This window comes from Tympanuchus pallidicinctus, unplaced genomic scaffold, assembly GCF_026119805.1.
Source record: "Tympanuchus pallidicinctus isolate F22 unplaced genomic scaffold, pur_lepc_1.0 scaffold20, whole genome shotgun sequence".
NCBI classification, from domain to species: Eukaryota; Metazoa; Chordata; class Aves; order Galliformes; family Phasianidae; genus Tympanuchus; species Tympanuchus pallidicinctus.
The window spans coordinates 12,620,031-12,642,662 of record NW_026294722.1 but is presented as its reverse complement, the minus strand read 5'-3'; the positions used below and the strand labels follow the sequence as shown (position 1 = coordinate 12,642,662).

Here is a 22,632-nt window from a genome sequence, read left to right as displayed (position 1 = left end):
CTCCAGGTATCACCGTATCCAACTGCAGTGGCCAGTGAACCTGACTATGGGTCAGAGAGCTAAAACAGGGGGGTGGGAGCAGGAGTGCTCTTTTGAAAGCTTAAAAGAAGAGCATGAACAGAAATAAGACAGAGAGGTTAAGTTCTGCAACCACACATGAAGGTGAGAATAACCGCTTCCCTCTACTAGCCTCTGTGGTTTCCTTTTGCTTTGCCAGTTATTCATCTCAGATGTATAAACAGATAAATAAAAACAAAAATAAGTGTTTTAGGGGGAGAGTGGAAACGTCTGCCATGTTTTCTAAGGATTATTTCTAGAAAACATTTGGCTTAAACTGACACACAATTTTAACAAGCTGAGCTTAAGCACAGGAAAATCTCTGCTGAGAGAGACATCAACTGCAACTCCTTAAAAAGCACGAGCGGTGTAAGTTATGATCTGAGAAAACAGACTGACAGTACCTCCAGGATTAACAACAATGACTCCTTGCACTCCTTTCGCTCTCTGAATTCGCTTCAGCGTTTCTTCTACCTCAGCCTGCAAAAAACAGAAAGCGCAAATCAAAAGATCACAGGTGCTGGTTGCCTTCAACTAAAGCCTCACAACAATGTGCCTGACAGTAAAGATGCACAAAGATGACACACAGACACGGCCTGCACCTTTCCAGAAAGCACTGCGTGCTTCAGTACTATTTTCTCTGCCTGGTCTTTTTAGTTGGTTTCCACTCATTTTGGATATCAGGGGGAAGTTCTTTCCAGAGAGAGTGGTGAGGTGCTGGAGCAGCTGCCCAGAGAGGCTGCGGGTGCCCCATCTCTGCAGGTGTTCAAAACCACGTTGGATGGAGCCCTGGGCAGCCTGGTCTGGTGCCAGATCTGGAGGTTGGTGGTGCTGCCTGTGGCAGGGGTTGGAACTTGATGATCCTGATGGGCTTTTTCCCAACCCAAGCCATCCTATGATCCGTGCTCTTTATTTAGAATTATTGTTGGTGTAGGGATCACTACTTTGGAAAATCAGCTCCCCCAGAGATAAAAGAAAAAAAGATGACTGAAGGCCCAAGCATCGGTTTTTATGTTTTTGGTTCCCTGTAAAGGAAACAGAGGCGTGCTGCACATTTCAGATCCTGCAAGACCTGGCACAGAACAAAAGAATCAGCTAAAGTCATGGGAAAGGCCAGAGCTACAAGGGGCACGTGGCAACGGGGCTGCATTTGTCAGGCACCGTGAGTAACCCCCTGCCCACCTCCCCAGCTGGGAGAGGTGATTTGTGTCAGCAAAAAAAAGCATTAGTTCAGCCTAAGAACTGCCAGCAAACCTTCCACGGGGCTTTGGGAGCTTTCAGAGTAATGCAGACTGCTGCTATGATCACACAGCACCACCTGAGCTTCTTTTGACAAAGCAGAATTATTATCCTACACAGAAAAAAAAAATAATCAAAAAACTGTAATTGCTTTGGCGGAGGCCTTGATTTCTTCTGAATGCTGGACAGCTTCCACTTGGGAGACAAGGAAAGAGAAAAAAAGCCCAGATAACTACAGGGTGTGAAAATGCTGAGTGACAAACAGAGGCTCTGTTCAGATGGAACTCTTTGTTTCATCTGAAAAACCGTCCTGTCTTCTTCATAAATACACCTGAGCCCAAAGTCATCAAATACCTAAACAGATCTCAACAAATCTGCTTTGGTGCCAAGAAGCATCCAGACAGAACTACGCTGACTTTGAATCTCCTCTACCAACCAGCAGTTAACCCAACTCAGAGGAGGGGGAGCAGCTCTGGCAGCTCACAGCTGTTTGTTCAGGGATGTCTTCCGGAGCTGCACACAGAGGAGACTCCTCCCCAACACCACACTCAGCCCCTGCCATCCACCGGGCCAACAAAAACATCACCCAGAAAAACATCACGAACTGAATCAGAGCAGCAAACAAAACCTTAATCCCTGAGGAGCGGCCCCGGCCCGACCGCATCACTCACCATCGCGACCCGCTGCCTCAACGCCCAGTAACGCCCCGCGCGCATGCGCCGCCAGCGCCACCAATCAGAGTCCACAGAGCGCTGCTGACCCGGAAGGACTCCTTCTGAGAGGAGTCAACCGCGGCGACGCGGTAACGGTCGGGCCGGCGGCCGGCCCAGAATCCCCGGCGTTCACACATCGCAGCGGTGCAGGGCAGCGCCACGGCCTTCCCCCGCACGGCTTCGAGCGGTGCCGGCCGCCCCAGCGCCCCCCGCGGCTCCCAGTAGCACCCTAGCGATCCCGGCAGCGCAGTTCCCGCCCCAGCAGGCCCGGACCGCGCTGAAAACCAAAGCCGCGCAGCACGGCCTGAGCAGCGGCCCCGGCCCGACCGCATCACTCACCATGGCGACCCGCCGCCTCAACGCCCACTAACGCCCCGCGCGCATGCGCCGCCGGCTCCACCAATCAGAGGCCACGGCGCGCTGCGGACCCGAAAGCACTCGTTCTGAGAGGGGTCAACCGCTTCGCCGCGGTAACGGTCGGGCCGGCGGCCGGCCCAGAATCCCCGGCGTTCACACATCGCAGCGGTGCAGGGCAGCGCCACGGCCTTCCCCGCACGGCTTCGAGCGGTGCCGGCCGCCCCAGCGCCCCCCGCGGCTCCCAGTAGCACCCTAGCGATCCCGGCGGCGCAGTTCCCGCCCCAGCAGGCCCGGACCGCGCTGAAAACCGAACCCGCGCAGCACGGCCTGAGGAGCTGCCCCGGCCCGACCGCATCTCTCACCATGGCGACCCGCCGCCTCAACGCCCACTAACGCCCCGCGCGCATGCGCCGCCGGTTCCACCAATCAGAGGCCACGGCGCGCTGCTGACCCGAAAGCACTCGTTCTGAGAGGGGTCAACCGCGGCGATGCGGTAACGGTCGGGCCCGGCGGCCGGCCCAGAATCCCTGGCGTTCACACATCGCAGCGGTGCAGGGCAGCGCCGCGGCCTTCCCCCGCACGGCTTCGGGCGGTGCCGGCCGCCCCAGAGCCCCCACGCGCCCCGCAGCAGCTCCCTAGCGATCCCGGCGGCGCAGTTCCCGCGCCAGCAGGCCCGGACCGCGCTCAAAACCGAAGCCGCGCAGCACGGCCTGAGGAGCTGCCCCGGCCCGACCGCATCTCTCACCATGGCGACCCGCCGCCTCAACGCCCACTAACGCCCCGCGCGCATGCGCCGCCGGCTCCACCAATCAGAGGCCACGGCGCGCTGCTGACCCGAAGGCACTCGTTCTGAGAGGGGTCAACCGCGTCGCCGCGGTAACGGTCGGGCCGGCGGCCGGCCCAGAATCCCCGGCGTTCACGCATCGCAGCGGTGCAGGGCAGCGCCGCGGCCTTCCCCCGCACGGCTTTGGGCGGTGCCGGCCGCCCCAGCGCCCCGCGTCCCCAGCAGCTCCCTAGCGATCCCGGCGGCGCAGTTCCCGCGCCAGCAGGCCCGGACCGCGCTGAAAACCGAAGCCGCGCAGCACGGCCTGAGGAGCTGCCCCGGCCCGACCGCATCTCTCACCATGGCGACCCGCCGCCTCAACGCCCACTAACGCCCCGCGCGCATGCGCCGCCGGCTCCACCAATCAGAGGCCACGGCGCGCTGCTGACCTGAAGGCACTCGTTCTGAGGGGGGTCAACCGCGGCGACGCGGCAACGGTCGGGCCGGCGGCCGGCCCAGAATCCCCGGCGTTCACACATCGCAGCGGTGCAGGGCAGCGCCACGGCCTTCCCCCGCACGGCTTCGGGCGGTGCCGGCCGCCCCAGCGCCCCCCGCGGCTCCCAGTAGCACCCTAGCGATCCCGGCGGCGCAGTTCCCGCGCCAGCAGGCCCGGACCGCGCTGAAAACCGAAGCCGCGCAGCACGGCCTGAGGAGCTGCCCCGGCCCGACCGCATCTCTCACCATGGCGACCCGCCGCCTCAACGCCCACTAACGCCCCGCGCGCATGCGCCGCCGGCTCCACCAATCAGAGGCCACGGCGCGCTGCTGACCCGAAGGCACTCGTTCTGAGAGGGGTCAACCGCGTCGCCGCGGTAACGGTCGGGCCGGCGGCCGGCCCAGAATCCCCGGCGTTCACGCATCGCAGCGGTGCAGGGCAGCGCCGCGGCCTTCCCCCGCACGGCTTTGGGCGGTGCCGGCCGCCCCAGCGCCCCGCGTCCCCAGCAGCTCCCTAGCGATCCCGGCGGCGCAGTTCCCGCGCCAGCAGGCCCGGACCGCGCTGAAAACCGAAGCCGCGCAGCACGGCCTGAGGAGCTGCCCCGGCCCGACCGCATCTCTCACCATGGCGACCCGCCGCCTCAACGCCCACTAACGCCCCGCGCGCATTGGCGTTCACACATCGCAGCGGTGCAGGGCAGCGCCGCGGCCTTCCCCCGCACGGCTTTGGGCGGTGCCGGCCGCCCCAGAGCCCCCACGCGCCCCGCAGCAGCTCCCTAGCGATCCCGGCGGCGCAGTTCCCGCGCCAGCAGGCCCGGACCGCGCTGAAAACCGAAGCCGCGCAGCACGGCCTGAGGAGCTGCCCCGGCCCCACCGCATCTCTCACCATGGCGACCCGCCGCCTCAACGCCCACTAACGCCCCGCGCGCATGCGCCGCCGGCTCCACCAATCAGAGGCCACGGCGCGCTGCTGACCCGAAAGCACTCGTTCTGAGGGGGGTCAACCGCGGCGACGCGGCAACGGTCGGGCCGGCGGCCGGCCCAGAATCCCCGGCGTTCACACATCGCAGCGGTGCAGGGCAGCGCCACGGCCTTCCCCCGCACGGCTTCGGGCGGTGCCGGCCGCCCCAGAGCCCCCACGCGCCCCGCAGCAGCTCCCTAGCGATCCCGGCGGCGCAGTTCCCGCCCCAGCAGGCCCGGACGGCGCTGAAAACCGAAGCCGCGCAGCACGGCCTGAGGAGCTGCCCCGGCCCCACCGCATCTCTCACCATGGCGACCCGCCGCCTCAACGCCCACTAACGCCCCGCGCGCATGCGCCGCCGGCTCCACCAATCAGAGGCCACGGCGCGCTGCTGACCCGAAGGCACTCGTTCTGAGAGGGTGCCTTTGGTGACACCTCCGAGGAAGCATTCCAGCTGATCCCAGTGTCCTGTGGGCCTTCTCGCTCAAGCCCTGCTTGGTTCTTTTTGCTCTCCTTCTGGGCTTTCTTCCTCAGCAGAGCAGCACTTGCCTTGGCTTTCTTCATTGCCTCGCCAGACTGAGTCCCAAGACTGTGCCAGTCCTACAAGAATCAAGGTCAGGGAACCTTCACAGGTAACAAGTGGCTGACGGCTCGCTTGGGGAGCTCAAGTCACCCGCCCGGGCAGCTTTGGCTGCCAGCACTGGAAACCGCCTTCCTGCCATCAGGGCACGCCGGAAACTCCACCTCTATCTCCTTCCCCAAAGTCCCATACGAACTGGAACCCAAAGCCATCTCCTGCAAGGCAGCGCCTGCACACGGCTTGGACACTGCCTGGCAGCACACACAGCACAGCAGCAGAAGCAGCAGATGAGCTTGCACCCCAAGGCTCCTGGTGCGCATCAGGAACACGCGCACACGGAAGGAAGGGCAGGACAAACAACGGCACTCTCAGCAGTGCTGGGGCACAGCACCGTAGGCCACAGCTGCAGATTGTTCTCTCCCTGCCCATTGCCCGTGCCTTTCTATCAGCCTCAGAGAGCACGACTTACTGGCTTATGGCACCTGGAAACCGGCACGATTACAGCCAGCGCACAGAGCAGCTGCAAAGCGGCTCCGCAGAAGAGACCGCGGCGCAGCACGTTCTCCGCCAGCGTGGGCTTGGGGATCTCAGCTGGGAGAAATGCCCTTCAGCACCACACAGCAGGCAGCCCGCTGCTCTCCTGCTCTCAAGGAGGCTGCTTTCTACAAGAGGGGAGAAGGAGTCGTTATTCTCTCGCGCACACTGCTGTGACAGGCGCACTTAGAGCTGTTCTGAGCATCTCCTTGCTCTACTGACCCAATGACAAACAAGGACACGAAACTTGCAGCTGCGTCGTCTTTTACCGCCTGCAGAGGAAATGATTCCTCAAACTTGAGCATTGCTCCACTTGCAGGCGAGGGGAGCAGGAGCTGAAAAGGACAGGTGGGCATAAAAGAAGGGCAGAGCTTAACAGAAAGCAGACCTGCTGCAGACAGTGCCACCAGCTGTGTTTGAACAGCAGTGCCTTAGCGCACGCTCACAGTAAGGCACACCTACCTTGCAAGGGCCGCTCAGGAAGGTTGTGACACAGGCACCCGTTGCTCCATTGCTCCCCTGAGCCCCAACTCCATTTCTCAGCCACTCACATGCCTCGATGTTCTGCAACAGTCACAAGACAGAAATTCAGTTCATCGCAGACGTCCTCAAACCTCCCTTCTCAGGGCAGTCGCACTCATTTCTCTGCATGAGAACTCTGGGAGGGCTTACCGAGTGAGCAGCATTTACTGCCACTTGGGAGCAGGAACCTCTGCCCAACTCTAACCTCCTAACAGGAACCTCTGCCTAACTCTAACCTCCTAACAGGAACCTATGCCCAACTCTAACCTCCTAACAGGAACCTCTGCCCAACTCTAACCTCCTAACAGGAACCTCTGCCCAACTCTGACCTCCTAACAGGAACCTCTGCCTAACTCTAACCTCCTAACAGGAACCTCTGCCTAACTCTAACCTCCTAACAGGAACCTCTGCCCAACTCTAACCTCCTAACAGGAACCTCTGCCTAACTCTAACCTCCTAACAGGAACCTCTGCCCAACTCTGACCTCCTAACAGGAACCTTTGCCGAACGCTAAAACTGAACTGAACACTAAAACTAAGCTAACACTAAAATCAACAACAAAGCCCAGAAGTGGCACCTAACTCCTACAGGGGGAAGATGGAACCGGGGGCCCGCAGAACCGCAGAGGAGCAACAAGGTGGAGGAGGAGCAGATGTTAGCAATGCCACCCAGCTAATGCCGGGGGCTGCGCAGAGGGTAAGGAGCCGAGCGCCCGGACCAGCGATGGCGGAGCTGTGAGCGCACCAACATGGGGCCTGGCACGGTGGTGTGGTGCCAGGCCAGCTGTGCCGCAGGCGGATCCACCTCCATGGGCTCATCCAGAGGTGGATCCACCTCCATGGGCTCCCCATGGTCGCTCACATCGCTGGCCTGGGCACGATGGAACCGGGCTCCCTTCCTCCTCTCCCTCCGCTGCCTGATGGTCATGGTGGGCCCCCTCCTCCTCATCGGTTCTGGGGCCCCCAGCTCCCTCTTCCCATTTAGAACTATGCTCTCCTCAGCTCTCGCTCTCTTCGTGCTGGACATGGCTGCCACCTGCCCAGCACGCTCAGAGATGAGTGCGCCGAGTGGGGCAGCAGTGACCAAGGTGACGGCTGTGATATGAGGAAGGTTCCACAATGGCACCTGTGCTGCTGCTGGGAGTGGCGTTCTGCACGGGATGAGCAGGGGGCTGGAGGACACGGCACGGTGGCCAGAAGGCGCTCCCTGTGCCCAGCGGGCAGCCCTTCTCTGCGGCGAGCAAGAGGGCACAGAGGAGCCAAAGCCGAGGAAAGGGCCCTCGGCCTCCTTCGCCCTCTCCCTCCTGCCACGTGGGAATCCCCTTCTGGGGCTGGGCCACGCAGCACACAACACTCAGGGCACGCTCAGGGATCTCCTGAGGTCAGCGCAAACAACGGCGCGCTCCAGAGTGGAGCTGAAAGCGCCTGCCTGCGGGGAGACAGCAGCCCCGGCTTCCATTTCTTCTTAAACCTGGGTTTTTCCCCTTAAATATGGCTTTTTCTGCCAGAAATCCCTGTTTTTTTTCCCCTTAAATCTGGGGTTTTCTACCATAAATCCCTGTTTTTCCCCCTAAATCCACGTTTTTTCCTCTTAAATATGGCTTTTTCTGCTACAAATGAAAGTTTTTTCCCCTTAAATCTGGGTTTTTCCTCTTAAATATGGCTTCTTCTGCTAGAAATCCCTGCTTTTCCTACTTGAATCTGGTGTTACTCCCCTTAAATATGGCTTTTCCTGCAAAAAAATCCCTGTTTTTCTTCTTAAATATGGCTTTTTCTGCTAGAAATCCCTGTTTTTCCCCTTAAATCTGGGGTTTTCTCCCAGAAATCCTTGTTTTTCCAATTATATCTGGGTTTTTTCATTTAATATGGCTTTTCCTGCAAGAAATCCCTGTTATACCCCTCAAATCAGGGCTTTTTCCCCTTAAATATGGCTTTTACAGCTAGAAATCCCTGTTTTTCCCCTTAAATATGGGATTTTTCCCCACAAATATGGCTTTTCCTGCCAGAAATCCCTGTTTTTCCAATTAAATATGGGATTTTTCCCCTCAAATATGGCTTTTTCAGCTAGAAATCCCTGCTTTTCCCCTTAAATCTCGGGTATATGCCCATAAATATGCCTTTTTCTCTTAGAAATCCCTGTTTTTCTCATTAAATCTCATTTTTTTTTGCCATTAAATATGGCCTTTTCTGCTAGAAATCCCTGTTTTCCACCTTAAATCTGAGGTTTTTACCATAAATCCCTGTTTTTCTGTTTAAATCTTGGGTTTTTCCCAATAAATATGGCTTTTTCTCCTAGAAATCCCTGCTTTTCCCCTAAAATCTGGGGTTTTTCCCCTTAAATAAGGCTTTCTCTGCCAGAAATCCCTGGTTTTTCCCCTTATAAATATGGATTTTTCTGCAATAAAAGAGTGTTTTTCCTATCAAATCAGGATTTTCTCACAGAAATCCCTGTTTTTCCCCTTAAATCTGGGGTTTTTCCCCTTAAATATGGCTTTTTCTGCTAGAAATGCCTGTTTTCCCACTAAAATCTGGGGGTTTTCCTTTTAAATATGCCTTTTTCTCCTAGAAATCCCTGTTCTTCCCATTAAATCTGGGGTTTTTCCTCTGAAATAAGGCTTTTTCTGCCTGAAATCCCTGTTTTTTTTCCTTAAATCTGGGGTTTTCTAACAGAAACGTGCCGTGCTCCTGACTGATGGCAGTCCGAAAATCTCCCTCTCCCTCCCCCCAGCCCACTAAGGCAGCAGTTCTCCCAAGCAACCAACACAATCACACACAACTGCAGCCCTGGCTCGTCCCGACAACGGACGTCCAGACGAAGCACATCTTCACAAACCTTCTGCCAGCTCCGCACCCTCCGGCCAACACAGCGCCCGGGCGCCTTGCTCCACTGCCCGCCCGGGCTTTGCTGGCGACAACTCGGCCCTACGGGGCCTCCTCCTTCACACGCCCCAAACACCAACACAGCTCCGCACTCGCACGGCCTTCCCTGAGAGGAAGCCGCCCCCCGACCCCGCACCACCCGCCGGCGCCGCACGCATCGCCTCTGCGTGCCGGCAGCACCGCCAGCTCCTCCCCCGAGCGCCCCTCCATGGCCCCGCACCGAGGCCCGACCCCGTTCCCAGCACACAGCCCGCTCCTCCCGGCCCCGCTCACCGGCCCGGCGCCGCCATGCCGCGCTGCCCCGGAAGTGCTCTCCGCCGCCAGGAACCACTTCCTGCCCCGGCCCTACCAACCGCCGGCGGCGTCGCGTTGCTGAGGGCGGCCTGGGGGCGGCCCGGGGCCTGGAGGAGGGGGACGGGCAGCTGGCGGGGTCCGCTGCCGGATTCCCCTCGGGTGGCGCCGGCGGCACGCAACTTGTCTTCTTCTCCTTTTCTGCCTTTTCCCTTTTCCCCCTTTTGCTTTCCTTTGCCTTGCTTTTCTTTGCCTTGCTTCTCTTTTCTCTTCCTTTCCTTTTCTCTTTCTCTCTTCCCCTTCACATTTCCCTTTCTCTTTCCTTTCATTTCTTACTGTCGTCCCCTTCCCTCCCCTCCCCCCCATTCCCCTCCCCTCCCCTCCGTTTGCTTTCTGTCCACACTCAGTCTGCACATCTGCAATGGACATGCCTGGAGAAGATCACCTATGCAGGCAATAAATGGCTTGTGCTGTGCTTCACCGCTTTGTGCTCTTGAAAGACTGATTTGTTTTGCCCTTTCCTAACCCCCAGGTCTCAGGAGGGCTCGGCTGGCTTTGCTGCGGAGCCTTATCACCCCACAGTCTGAAGACTTGGGGGAAAAGCCCAGCAGCTCCGTAGCTGCCAAGGGAAGACTTCATGCCCTGGCCTTCACACAGCCCGCCTCTCCCCGCTCTGCTCTGCGCTCCTGCCATCCCCTGCAGCCCCTGTGCTGCGGCAAACACGAGCGCGGCTCGGGCCCAACGCCCTCCCTGCTGCACGCCCTCTCACGGCCCCATGTGCTGCAGCCACACCACTGCCCCAGCCCCGCAGCCCTCCTGCCCGCAGCGCAGCCCCACGCACCGGGCTCGGCCCCAGCCCCGAGGAGCTGATGGAAGTGACTCAGCCCCGCTGCATCCACACCCAAACCTCACACGCACTAACCGCTCCTCAATACTCCGTTTCCCTCCTTTGCAGCCAGCTCCTTGGCTGCACGCAGCCCCACAATCCGCTCTTTCCTCTCCAGCAGTGCAGCACGCAGGCAGGCAGGCAGGCAGCAGAAGGCAGGGCCGTGTAGCACGCTGGACCCAGCGCACCGTGCAGGCTCCTTCGTGGAAGGAGGAAGACGCCGACGCGCCAATCCAAAATGGCAGGCAGACACTCTTGACGTGCAGCCTCCCCAGACTGGGGACTGGCATTTCATTTCCTAGTCTGGGGGTAGAATCTGGGGTCAGTCTAGAACTCGTGAACAGTGAAAGTGAACTGCACTGCTAAAGGGAAGCTGAGCACTTGGAAGGTGGAGGGATTTTAGTTAGACTACTGAGTGCTTTTTTTTTTCTTTTGTAGTTATCTGTTGCTTCAGTAATGGTGTAACAGTGTAAGAAGGAACAAACTCCATCTTCGGGAGCCTTTAGCACTTCTGTGGCAAACCCAGAAAAGAGTTCTGTTTCTTCTGTGAAGTAAAAAGGGAGGACTCTTTCTTCCTGTGCTTGTGGCTCAGTTTTCTTTTCTTTTTCTTTAATATTTTCAATACAAAGCCATTTAAGGCTTGTTTTTTTTTTTTTTTTTTTTTGCACCCAGAAGAGACAAACACAACAAACTCATAATTTATAAACAAGAAAACTGGTAGTTTATTTTTACTGTGTAGTAGTAGAGGACAAAGTAATCAAGTTTCTGCCATCAGACCAAGCTCAGTTAGTCTTGTGCTCAAAATGACCAAAAAACCCAACTCAATAAGTTACAATAACTCAAAGCTGAAACTCTGAATGTTTTCTACTTATTTTCTTCTTTTGACAAGCTTTGCTTGCAATGTGTCTGCACGGCATATATCATCTAGTTGGTACTTGATTAAGCCTCTGAACATGTTCATTCTAACTAGTCACTATTTTGTGTATGACGGTTTCTTATAGCTGGCTGGTATTTTTACAGGGCATTCGATACCAGTCCAGATACCTTACTGAAGAGCTGAAGAAGATTTTCACTGAAGACACTGATTCTGAAACTGATGCATTTGAAGGCTTTGCTTCTAGTGGGGAGGATGTGAAGAGGAAAGCAGTTCCAGTAAAGGCAGTATGTATATGTTGATGTTTTTTTCCTTTTTTTCTCTGTGTAAATTTCTATCTTATAGTCAGTGTTAGCGATGCACCGTGATGTTCATTATACAGCCTGAAGAATATTGTAATATACGTATTATATTGAAAGAGGGGAAAAAAACCCACCCATTGAGTGCAGTATCTCATATTAGAAATGAGAACTCCCCCTCCTTGTATGCTGACTGCTAGGCAATACTGTTCCTGATAGCCCTGTTTGTAGTATCTGAGCATTAATGTGCAGACTTTGTGTTGGGGGAAGTTGAATGCTGCTAGCTTTGTAAAACCTGTTGATTTGGGTGAATTTTTGTAGCACTTGGAATTTGAAACTGCTGCCTAGAATTAGTGATTAAAAATAACATTTTGTGTCATAGCAGCAAATATAACATGGTTCTTCCTGCCCATAGGCGATGGTGTCAGACTTGAGTGATGAAGAACATGGTAATTTATTGGGTACTGAAGGAGAAGAGGAGGAAGAGGCAAAGAAGAAAGTATCTCTCAAAAGAAGAAGCGTTGGTCTTCGTGTTGCCTTGCAGTTTCCAACCAGGAAGTCTTCTGAGAAAAAAGTGCCTGAACAAGCTTTTCCTAAGCTACCATTAAAGGACAGTAAACCCTCCACTGCTCTTTCAAAAGAAAGAAATTGCAAGCGATGGGACAAACTAGAGGGCTCTGCTTCAGAATCTGAAGAAGACATGAAAGAAACACAAGAAGAAAATTCCAGTGCTCTCCTTAAAAGAGATATGAATATTAAAGAAAATAAAGCCATGGTAAGACTAAAGGGCACTGTAACAGTACTGTGAACACTGTTACAGGTATCCATGTTACAGGCTTATGTTTGGAACCTGTCAGCAAGCCATCGGGTTCCTTCAGGTCATTCTTGCTGTTTATTCAATAGAGTTTCTACTTTCCTGTTGTATCTGTGGGGTCTTCTGTACTCACTGGTTGGAAAGCCTGCCCAAAACTGCTAAGGATTATAAATATAAGTTTTCAATTATGTGGAATGTGGTGTTTAATTATACTTTACTGCTAGTACTGAAAGTGTGTATGTAGATAAGGGAGAAGCAAGACTGATAATTGCCAATTGCTTTTCCCCCTGTCTAAAATTCCACTAGATCTCTTAATTTTCACGGTGGTGTGCAAATCCAGCACTGTAGTCTGTTGATTTTGGATCTTTTGTGAATCCTCCAGTTTTGCATTGTTCCAGGTTGTGTTGTAGCCTCCAGGCACTCTTTGTACAAATCTTGGGTCTGCTTCCACCCTTCCTTTTAATTCCAATTTTACCACTGTAAACTTGATTAGTTTTGAGGATACTCTTTTTCAGTGCTGTTTTGACAAGATTGAATGTAATGTTAGCTGCCGTGTTCCAGTAAGAATTAATGGAAGCTGTGAAGTTGCAAAACTGTGGAATTTTTTTTCACTCGTACATGAATGAGCCCCTTTTTTGAGCCCCACTTTATTTAAGTGCCTATTGAAATGTTTCATGTGCTGAAATTTAATACGTTCAAGTATTTCTCAGAGTGCATGCAAAGACTGGATGATGCGTGTCAAAAATATGCAAGTTTGTAGTGACTTTTCAATATGATATTACTATTTCTTTCAGCTTGCCCAGTTACTAGCAGAACTGAATTCCAATCCTGACCTTTTCCCAGTGCAGACACCTGCCTCAACTCCTTCGGTAAGACTCTGTGCACTGGTTAGAGCTGATGGATATTTATGCTAGACTTTTGATTAATATGCTTCTTGATAAAACACTTTCACCAACTTCTGTTTGGGTTTTCCTTGGTTCTGGTTACTTTGTTTTGGATTTGCTCTTGGTATTATTCAAATACTGAAGCTTTTGTGAGGAAATGGTGTTTTATAAGATAATTGTATGAAGAACTATGGAGACCAGGATTAGATGCTACTTAATAATTTTTGTCACGGAAATTCTTTTGAGATACTAGACAGATACCTGCATTTGTGCAAATTAGGAAAATTGCTTTCCTTTGTGTTTAGATCCTTTACATTTCCCAGCTAATTTTTCTTTTTACTTTTCTCTTAAAATCCACACTTCCCAATGCTGATAAAATTCAACCAGTTCAACATGAAACTAGGGTAGTGATACTGTAGTTTTTCTTAGCCAGAAGTAGATTACTGTCTGTAATGTTTTTTCACATTACAAACTGAAGAGATGTAAAGTAAAATTGAAGAGCCATGTCTTCAGAAAACCAGCATGTAAATGCTGCTGTGTGACAGTGGTAATGTGAATCAGAATTACGAAGTCTGTGCAAATCTTGAATTTAGCTGTGGCTAAATGTGTGTCTGTGTATTCAAGGAATGGTTATATTTCCATAGCATGTTACTTTCATTTATTGTCCTTATTTGAGGGGTCAAAAAGGCATCAGGAATGTTCTAGTTTCCTTTCTGCTTGTTTTTTGACTTCCAACCTCTCTTCTTGTAAAGTGTCGTTCACTTCTTGCTAAGGAAATATGATGGCAAGCAGATATAACTTCTTTCATCTTGTTCTTGTAAAGCTGCCGGATGTAGCAGAGTGACACTTTTATGGATAATTTTACGGTAGGTGGCCCATGCAGGACTCCTGTTGCATGAATTCAGTTATTCCATAATTATTAAGTCTGATAATATCAAGAGATTGTTGCCATTCATTGGAATGTAGAAGAGGAGATTTATTCATGCTGTTTCCGTGACCCTTTAAGATGAAAAATATGGAAGAAAGCCTGGACTTTGGTTTATTCATTAAAGGTTTGTTCGTATTGAGGGAGCTTCCGAACCTTCAGCTGCTGAAGAGCAGTGAGAACTAGCTTTAAGCTTAATATGCTATCCATAGAGTTGTGGTACAGTTCTGTGATGTTAATTGAAATATAATCTGACTGTGAAAACTGGTCTTTTAAAAGGAGCAAAAAGGTATAGCATGTAGGGAAAATTTTCTATCTGCTAGAAATTGTCGGCTTAACCGACATAATAAATGTGGCTTAACAGATAAGGAGTGGAAGAAGAATGAATTCATAAAAGCGCTAGTGCAGCAGACTTTGAAATCTGTCTGGTGTTTAACACTACAAATGAAACTGAAAAATACTAGAAATTACAATCACTAGGTTTTTTTTTTCCTGATTCTATAAACAGAAGAAAATACCAAGGAGGACGTTTTCTGAAGGCCAGATAACACGTCGCATGAACCCAACCAGAAATGCTCGTCCACCTGAGAAATTTGCCTTGGAAAAATTTACCACGTCGGCTGTCAGATTTGCAGAACACTTGCAAAGCTATAAACAAGAAAACCTCTTGAAGAGGAGCCTGAGTGTGGTATTTGCTCGACTTTGATATTTTCCATAGAGAGGAACGTTCATATAGATTGTTGGCCAGTGCTTAGGGTAGACATCACTTCCTGGAGGAAGTTAACAAGAACCTTTGGTTTGTTATTAGCAATAGAAATTGGCTTCAGGCATTCCTGCCTCAACTTTCATCCATTTTCTGGCTCTAGTTGTGATTTATCTTGTCCAAGCATAACAAGACAGTTTACTTAGGTTCTAGTGTTTGTTGTCTGAAAGTTGTTAGAACTCAAATGTATAAGGCATTTGAGTGGCAAGACAGTGGAGTGGTAAAGCAAATCTTCTGAATCTTCAGACTCAGCATAAAATAGCAAGAACTCCTCTCTGGAAATACCAGAGGGAGGTTAGGAATTGCATAATTAAACTGAGAGTGAAGGGAATCTGCACCAACAAACCATCTGCATTTGTCTTGGCTTTATTTACCACATAGTCTTTATGAAAAAGATTTACTTTGTATCTGTATGTTCTGGGGACTGGATTCCCAGTTCCCAAAGCACTGTCCATAGATGAACAATTATAGCAGGAACTTGGCCACTAAAAAACATGGAATGAAAATTGCTCTGTTCTGGAAAAAGCAGATCTGACTTAGATGAAAGACAAAGATGGGGTAGGGGGGAGGCTCAGGATTAGGTGAGACACATACATGATTGAAATCTCCTGATAGGTATAATGATGATCCATGATTCAGGATTATAAAGAATCTATGAAAGACAAAAAGAGCATGTAGTGAGTAGAGGACTCTTTTCCACATAACTAGCAAGATAATAATGAAAGGCTGGACTAAACTAAAACTTAACTAAAGATTTTTAGTGGAATATTAGAGATTGTCTGTGGTGAAAGCAATATGAGAACATGCTAGGAAACCAAATGAACAAAGCTTGGGGAAGGCAAGTGGCTATAATTTAATTTTGTGAGGAAAGTAGTATGAAATTAGTAGAGGTGTGCAGGGAATGCAAAGAAAAGCAGCAGAAAAATGGGCTTTGTGGAAGCAGAAGTAACAAGGAGATAACTGTAAGAAGGGATAACTAAACAGACCAAATAAGTGGAGTAGAGAAGTGACTGGGGAATAGGGGAGAGAAAACAGGCCAGTGGGTTTGGATAGTTGCTCAAATCTACTCCCGGTTCTTTCAGTGATCCATGAGCCTGTAGACTATACCCACTAAGTTACATGTGCATTATAAATGACATAATTTGTCATCACTTGTGGTGACAGTCTTCATGCCACCAGACAAAAGGTGTTGAGATTAGTTTGTTTAACAGGGGAATTGTGGCGTGCGCAAAAGGAGGGGATCATCAAAGTATTCATCTTAGTGTCCAGTGGAGGATATTACTGAGGATGACTTGGACAACATTGCAATCACTGTTAAAGACAAAATCTATGACAAAGTTCTAGTAAGTGGCTAATATTTTCTGTACGGTGTCCATTAACGGTCTTCTAACAGCATATCTGATGCTTGCTGAAAGGTGCTTTCCTGAAGTTCTGTAGAGCATAGCTCTTGCTACTGTATTGCTCAAGCATGACCTGAAAGTGTTGACAGTCTTCTGTGGACTTGCTCATGCTGATTAATGCTGTCCCAACAAATTTTTGCCTCTGCAAATAAATGCTTCCTTGCCATAGAATGAAATGGAAGTTGTTACAGCTATGGCTCTTCACTGATAAGAGTTGAAAACCTATTATCTTTCATTCTTATTTAATTGTTGCTGTTGTGGTTGTACAGCTAAATGCCATTGATCCTTGCTGTCCTTTATACCTTCAAGAAACTACATTTCTGTAAGAGTTGGCTAGTTTCCAGCTAGGTTGCTGGAACCCTTCCTTTCCTTTATCTGATTTAGCTATTATTAATAGTCGTCAAAAGCTGGCAGATCATCTTACTGTGTGTTTTATTCTTCACTGCTGTATTAGCAGAGATAGTCATTTTCTAAGTATGCAATAACCATAAGTAAGCTCACTGCCAAATTGGGGTGGGGAATAAGAACTGTAGCATGAGCTGCATGGAGTCTGAGACTCTAAGGCTAAGGACAGGCACTGTTTCTGTAAAATCTCCAGCGTCTGAGATACTATGTAATTTATAATAATGACAAAACTTACAGTTCTTACTAAGATGTTCATTGCTGAATTTTAGTTTGGTTTGAAGTCTGTGCTTTTCTATCAGCGGATGTATTAGGATTGTTAACCAATTAAGCATTTAAGATGCCTTTCACACGTGCTTATTTTTCCTCCTTCTCAACTTTTTTAGGGCACTACTTGCCACCAGTGTCGACGAAAGACAATTGATACAAAGACCATCTGTCACAACAAGGGCTGTGGAGGTGTGAGGGGGCAATTTTGTGGACCGTGTCTTCGAAACAGATATGGGGAAGATGTGAAATCAGCACTGCTTGATCCAGTAAGTATTGTTTCAGGTTTGGGAACAAAGTATAAGTAATATGATTTAGTATTAAGCTGTGCTGAATGTATGCTTGTAGTAATGTTGTGGTTTAAAGCCTTTTACTCTAAGATCTGCAGTACCATTGGGACTGATGCTGATTTTTGTTGGAGTGCAAGGGGGAAGTATTGGACCTATGTTACAGCTTATCTGTCCTAGTGCTTCCAAGCTCCAGTTGCTTACCAGACAGCAGAGAGAGAAAGCATGAGAATTTTTGAGAAAAGAAATCTGTCCCCTTATGGAAAAAGATCAAAAAGTGCTTTCTTTTTATGATTTCAGTAATGTCGCCCGCAAAGCAAGCAGGTTCTAGATGATAAAAATTTGTGTGACAAAAAAGGAAGAGGGTACCTAAATGTCTTAGAGTTGTTTTTTTTGACTCCCCTGATATGCTGAGCAAGGAGTATGCATATACGACAGCCAGAAAATGGGACTCATGGGCACATAAAGGTATCTGGCAGAATCAATCTTTTTGTACTTAGCTTAACTTCTGAAAAGGAGCTCTGCAGAGAAGGACCTAGGTGTTCTGGTGGGCAACAGGTTGTCCACAAGCCAGCCGTGTGCGTTTGTGGCCAAGAAGGCCAATGGTACCCTGCAGTGCATTAAGAAGAGGTGATCCTTCTTTTCTGCTCTTTGTGAGGCCACATATGGAGTAGCGTGTCCAGTTCTTAGCTCCTCATTTCAAGAAAAGCAGGAGAGTTCTAGAGAGAGTCCAGTGTAGTGCCATTAAGATGATTAAGAGCCTAGAGTATCTCTCTTATGAAGAAATACTTAAGAGACCTAGGACTCTACAGCCTGGAGAAGACTGAGAAGGGGGTCTTATCAATGCTTATAAATAAAGAGTGGGAGTCAAGTGAATGAGGCCAGGCTCTTTTCAGTGATAACCAGTGACAATGAGAGATAATGAGAACAAACTGGAGCACAGGATGTTCCATGTGAACATAAGGAAAAAAAACTTATTTACTTTGAGGATGACAGAGCACTGAACAAGCTTCCCAAGTAGGTTGTAGAGTTTCTTTCTCTGGAGATATTCAACAGCCGCCTGGATACTTTCCTATGTAACATGCTCTAGAAAACCTTTAGCAGGGAGGTTGGACTATGTGATCTCCAGAGGTCTCTTTCAGTGCTAATGATTCTGTGATTCTTGTAGCTGAAGCAGGAAGGCCTCTCCACAAGCTCCCCTTGGTCAAGTGTCCTGTAGGTAGACTGTAGCCAGATATCCTTTCTTGGTCTGGTCCCTAATTTTAGCCCAAATCTCTCCACATGATCATGGCTGTTTCTCAGAGGCAGCTCTTCAGAGTCTGTCCACTTCTTAACATAGAGGGCAAGTCCCTCAGCCCTCTTCCAATGTCTATCCCTTCTACAATACATGTAGCTTTCAATCATGGTATTCCAGTTCTGTGATAAATCCCACCATGTTTCCCTGGTAGCAATTAGTTTGTAATTTTATAATTGCACTATGGTTTCCATCTCCTCCTGCTTATTCCCTGTGCTGTGTGCATTGCTGTAGAGGCGCTTCAACTGGGCAGTTGGCCATGTTACCTTCTTGGAGGAGCTCTCCCACATTTCTCTGGGGCAAATCTGAGGGTTTTTTTTTTGCTGCTGCTTCCTGTAATGACAATGTTTACTGGCTCTTCTCTGCCACTTAAAAGTACGTCCTCTTTCCCCATTGAATTTAGCTTAAAGTTCTGCTAATTGCTCCACTCAGCTTGCTGCCCCTTCTGGTCCCATCTAACATCGTCATGCCCAGTCTCTCAAAGGTGCATCCAAAGACATCCAAAACCCTGAGAGTGATAGGCAATATTACAGGTGCTTTTTGTCTGTTTTGAATTAATAATGAGTAAGTCATCCAGAGAGCTTGAGCTTGCAGACTAAGACCTATTGAAGCAAACAGAGTAGCATTGATCTTATTTTAATCCTGCAGTATGTGGAAAGTGCAACAAGTTTGGCTGACTTGTTGATTACCCTGAATAACAAGGCAAAAAGGAAGCCATACTCCTGTCTGTTAGAGCAGTGCAGAGGATGGTATAACCCTACCTACAGCTGGCCTTTAATGACACCCCCATTCTTCCTTGCAGGTCTGGATCTGTCCTCCTTGTCGCAGTGTGTGTAACTGCAGTTACTGCCGCAAGCGTGATGGTCGCTGTGCCACAGGGATGCTCATCCATTTGGCCAAGTTCTACGGCTATGACAACATGAAAGAATACCTGGAAAGGTGAGGGTTGTGCCCTGTGGTCCCTTCAGCTCAGGTCTGCAACACTGCTGCCTAAGCTTGAGTTGAGCGCTTTTAAAATGTCTTCATTATAGATCTAGTGGGCACAAATTCTCTTCACTTTCGGAATTTGCCATTTCAAAATAGCTTTACAAATCCTTATTACTGTGTGACCTTAAATTTAGTATGAAATTTGGTCTCTGAGACAGCAAATAACTGCAGTGTATTTCTTTATTTTGCATTCTCAATGGAGACTTCTTAAGCATGGGTAATTTTGCTTTAATAACAACTGTTCAATTTCTGGGCTTTAAGCCAAGTTGCAGCTTCTTTTGCTAGTTGGCCTTTTAGAAATGCTGAAGCCCTTCAGTACTTCACTTCTGCCAGGGATAGATCCTTTTTCTTTCAAAAAAAATCTCTTCAGAATTTTCCTAGGATGAGATCGGCTTTGTTGAAGCAAGACATAGCCCTGCATAAACAACTAATTTGCTTTTCCCTGTTTTGAAATCCGTATGAGCTGCTTCTAGCATTTACAGTTGTTGTTTTGGAAACTATCATCTTCAGAAATTGAAATAATGTGTTCTTGGGGAATCTGAGTTTCCTAAGATGCACTAACACTGTTTTCTTATATCTTCTAGTTTACAAAAACAACTGGTAGAAGGCAATTGAGAGCACTGAACTCAAGCTGTGTCTGCAACTGTTTAATATGTTGACAAGTTTTGACTTCAAAAGTTTATTACTGTGTTTTATATAAGATGGAATTTTAGAGTTTAGTGAATACATTTCAATGTGTGAAATTTTTTAATTAATGTGGTCTTATGCGGTCTTATCTCTCAGGAAAATGTTTTGGTAGAGAAATCTACATGCACAGACCTACACATTAAGTGGAATGGCACTCTTCAACCTTAGAGTGGTTAATTTCTAACAGGACTAGACAACTACATGATGGAGAACTTTGTTAATTTGAGCAATATTTTTACTTACGCAATTGTGTGAAGTTTCAAAAAGAAACCTGACAACCAATCTAAAGCTTCCCTCAGCTTGCTTCCCTCAGCTTAAACCATTACCCCTTGTCCTATTGCTATCTACCCAACTAAAAAGTTGATTCTCCTTCTTTTTATAATCCCCTTTTAAGTACTGGTAGGCTGCAATGAGATTTCCTTAACGACTTCTTCAGACTGAACAAGCCCAGTTCCCTGGGCCCTATCCAACAGCTCCACATCTTTCCTGTACTGGGGTCCCCACATCTGGATGCGTTACTCCAGATGGAGCCTCACAAGGACAGAGTAGAGAGGGACAATCACTTCCCTGTCCCTTATGCCTACCTCTCTTCCGATGGAGCCCAGGATACCATGCGGGATCATGTTAAAGGCCCTGCAGAAGTCCGAGTAGAGGACATCAGTCACCTTGCCTCTGTCCATTGATGCTGTCACTCCATCACAGAAGGCAATCAGATTGATCAGGCATGACCTTCCCTTGGTAAAGCCATCCTGGCTGTTTCAGATCACTTGCTCATCTGTCATGTGCCATAGCATGTCTTCTAAGAGCATCTGCTCCATGATCTTCTCAGGTACAGAGGTGAGGCTTACTGGCCTGCAGTTCCCCAGGTCCTCCTTCTTCACTTTCTTGTAAATGGGAGTGATGTTTCCTTTTTTCCAGTCCCTGGGGACTTTGCCTGACAGCCACGACTTTTCAAATATGATGAGTAGCTGCTCAGCAACCACATCAGCCAGCTCCTTTAGGACCTGGGATGCGTGTCATCTGATCCCATAGACTTGTATATGTTTAGTCTCAAGGACCTCAGCCTCGCTCAGCCCTTGCAGCAGAGTTGGGGGGAGGTGGAGAAGAGGAGGGAGGGAGGGAGGGAGGGAGGGGGGCTTTGCTGTCCAGGCTCCCACCTAGAGGCCCACAGATGTGAGCTTCAGGGACGCGAGAAATATGAGAATCCTGGCTGCTAGTGAAGACTAAGGCAAAAAACTCATTTAGTGCCTCAGCCTAAAACTCTCCACCAAGAAGCCTCTGAAAATTCCAAGACACTTGTGCTTGTTCCTCTCCATAGAAATCTTTGGTAAGATGCAAAAGATGTATGATCTGAAGAGAATCCACAATATATGATATTTGATCAATTCTTGGCTTGTCAGAAGTAGTGATCCCAATCCATTTTGCATACAAATGTTCATCACATAAAGAAATGACCTAAAAGATGATGTCCCTCCCCTTCTTTTCTGCCTGGCTGTTGACACCCAAAAGCTGGACTAGAAAAATATGCAATTCCATTCCTTCTCTCCAAACGCAGGTGTCTTGCATGAAGTTTTGTCCTGATGCTTTCTCCTCCGTGAGATAGACTCTGGTGATAACTTTCATAGTAGAAGATGAAGTTATCAACCAGCTCAATACTCAACCAGTTACTATTAACTGGGCTGTTCTGATAGAACAGGCAGGTCCTCTGCAGGGTCCTGACCTCTGACTGATGATAGAACTGAGTAAAAACTGCAGCAGTCATACTTGTTTTCCAGTCTCCCAGCTCCTGTGCTGTAAGGACTTTGGGATTCACTGAATCACAGAATCGCAAGGTTGGAAACAACCTGCGAGATCATCCAGTCCAACCACCCTCCCATTCCTGTTAGTATCACAAGCACTAAACCATCTCTCGTAGCTCCTCGTCCAGGCGCCTCTTGAACACTGCCGGGGACGGCGACTCCACCACCTCCCTGGGCAGCCATCCCAGTGCCTAACCACTCTGAGAGAAAAAGTTTCTCCTCATGTCCAACCTAAACCTCCTCTGGTACAACTTGTGGCCGTTTCCTCGGGTCCTACTATTTGCCTGGGAGAAGAGGCCAGACCCTTTTACACCACAACTTCCCTTCAGGAAGTTGTACAGTGCAGTGAGGTCTCCTCTGAGCCTCCTCTTCTCCACACTGAACAATCCCAGCTCCCTCAGCCGCTCCTCATAAGACTTGTGCTCCAGACCCCTCACCATTTCATTGCCCTTGTCTGGACACGCTCCAGGGCCTCAATGTCTTTCTTGTAGTGAGGGGCCCAAAACTGAACACAGTACTCGAGGTGTGGCCTCACCAGCGCTGAGTACAGGGGATGATCACCTCCCTGCTCCTGCTGGCCACACTATTTCAATGCAGGCCAGGATGCCATTGGCCCTCTTGGCCACCTGGGCACACTGTCGGCTCATGTTCAGCCGAGCATCAACCAACACCC

General features: G+C 49.6%; 3 protein-coding genes and 1 non-coding gene across 16 annotated transcripts in view; 1 reads left to right on the top strand and 3 right to left on the bottom strand.

The window, feature by feature from the left end:
• Positions 1–22,632, bottom strand: part of LOC128081186 (dynein light chain roadblock-type 1-like) — a 144,977-nt gene that overhangs the window by 2,212 nt on the left and 120,133 nt on the right. For 2 of the 13 annotated variants that reach the window (XM_052684200.1, XM_052684199.1), the window contains exons 3-4: positions 6,162–6,201; positions 462–537 (exon numbers count right to left, since the gene is read on the bottom strand). In XM_052684200.1, coding sequence (XP_052540160.1) covers positions 462–537; positions 6,162–6,201 — 116 coding nt within the window. Of the gene's footprint in view, positions 1–461; positions 538–1,967; positions 2,011–2,348; positions 2,388–2,728; positions 2,768–3,111; positions 3,151–3,489; positions 3,529–3,870; positions 3,910–4,248; positions 4,288–4,510; positions 4,550–4,892; positions 4,932–6,161; positions 6,264–22,632 lie in introns of those variants that run through there. The other 11 variants (XM_052684210.1, XM_052684206.1, XM_052684202.1 and 8 more) reach the window with 11 other exon arrangements.
• LOC128081185 (uncharacterized) overlaps positions 1–22,632 on the bottom strand; it is a 123,536-nt gene that overhangs the window by 2,212 nt on the left and 98,692 nt on the right. The window lies entirely within an intron of this gene.
• Positions 11,246–20,422, top strand: LOC128081187 (cell division cycle-associated 7-like protein). Its single transcript, XM_052684212.1, is given in 8 exon segments — positions 11,246–11,438; positions 11,866–12,225; positions 13,059–13,133; positions 14,582–14,758; positions 16,048–16,179; positions 17,025–17,174; positions 19,289–19,425; positions 20,058–20,422. Coding segments are annotated over 8 exon segments (1,239 nt in total). The 5' UTR covers positions 11,246–11,261; the 3' UTR covers positions 20,089–20,422.
• LOC128081254 (U5 spliceosomal RNA) lies at positions 21,418–21,530 on the bottom strand. Its single transcript, XR_008207048.1, has one exon. It is a non-coding gene; the product is annotated as a U5 spliceosomal RNA (small nuclear RNA).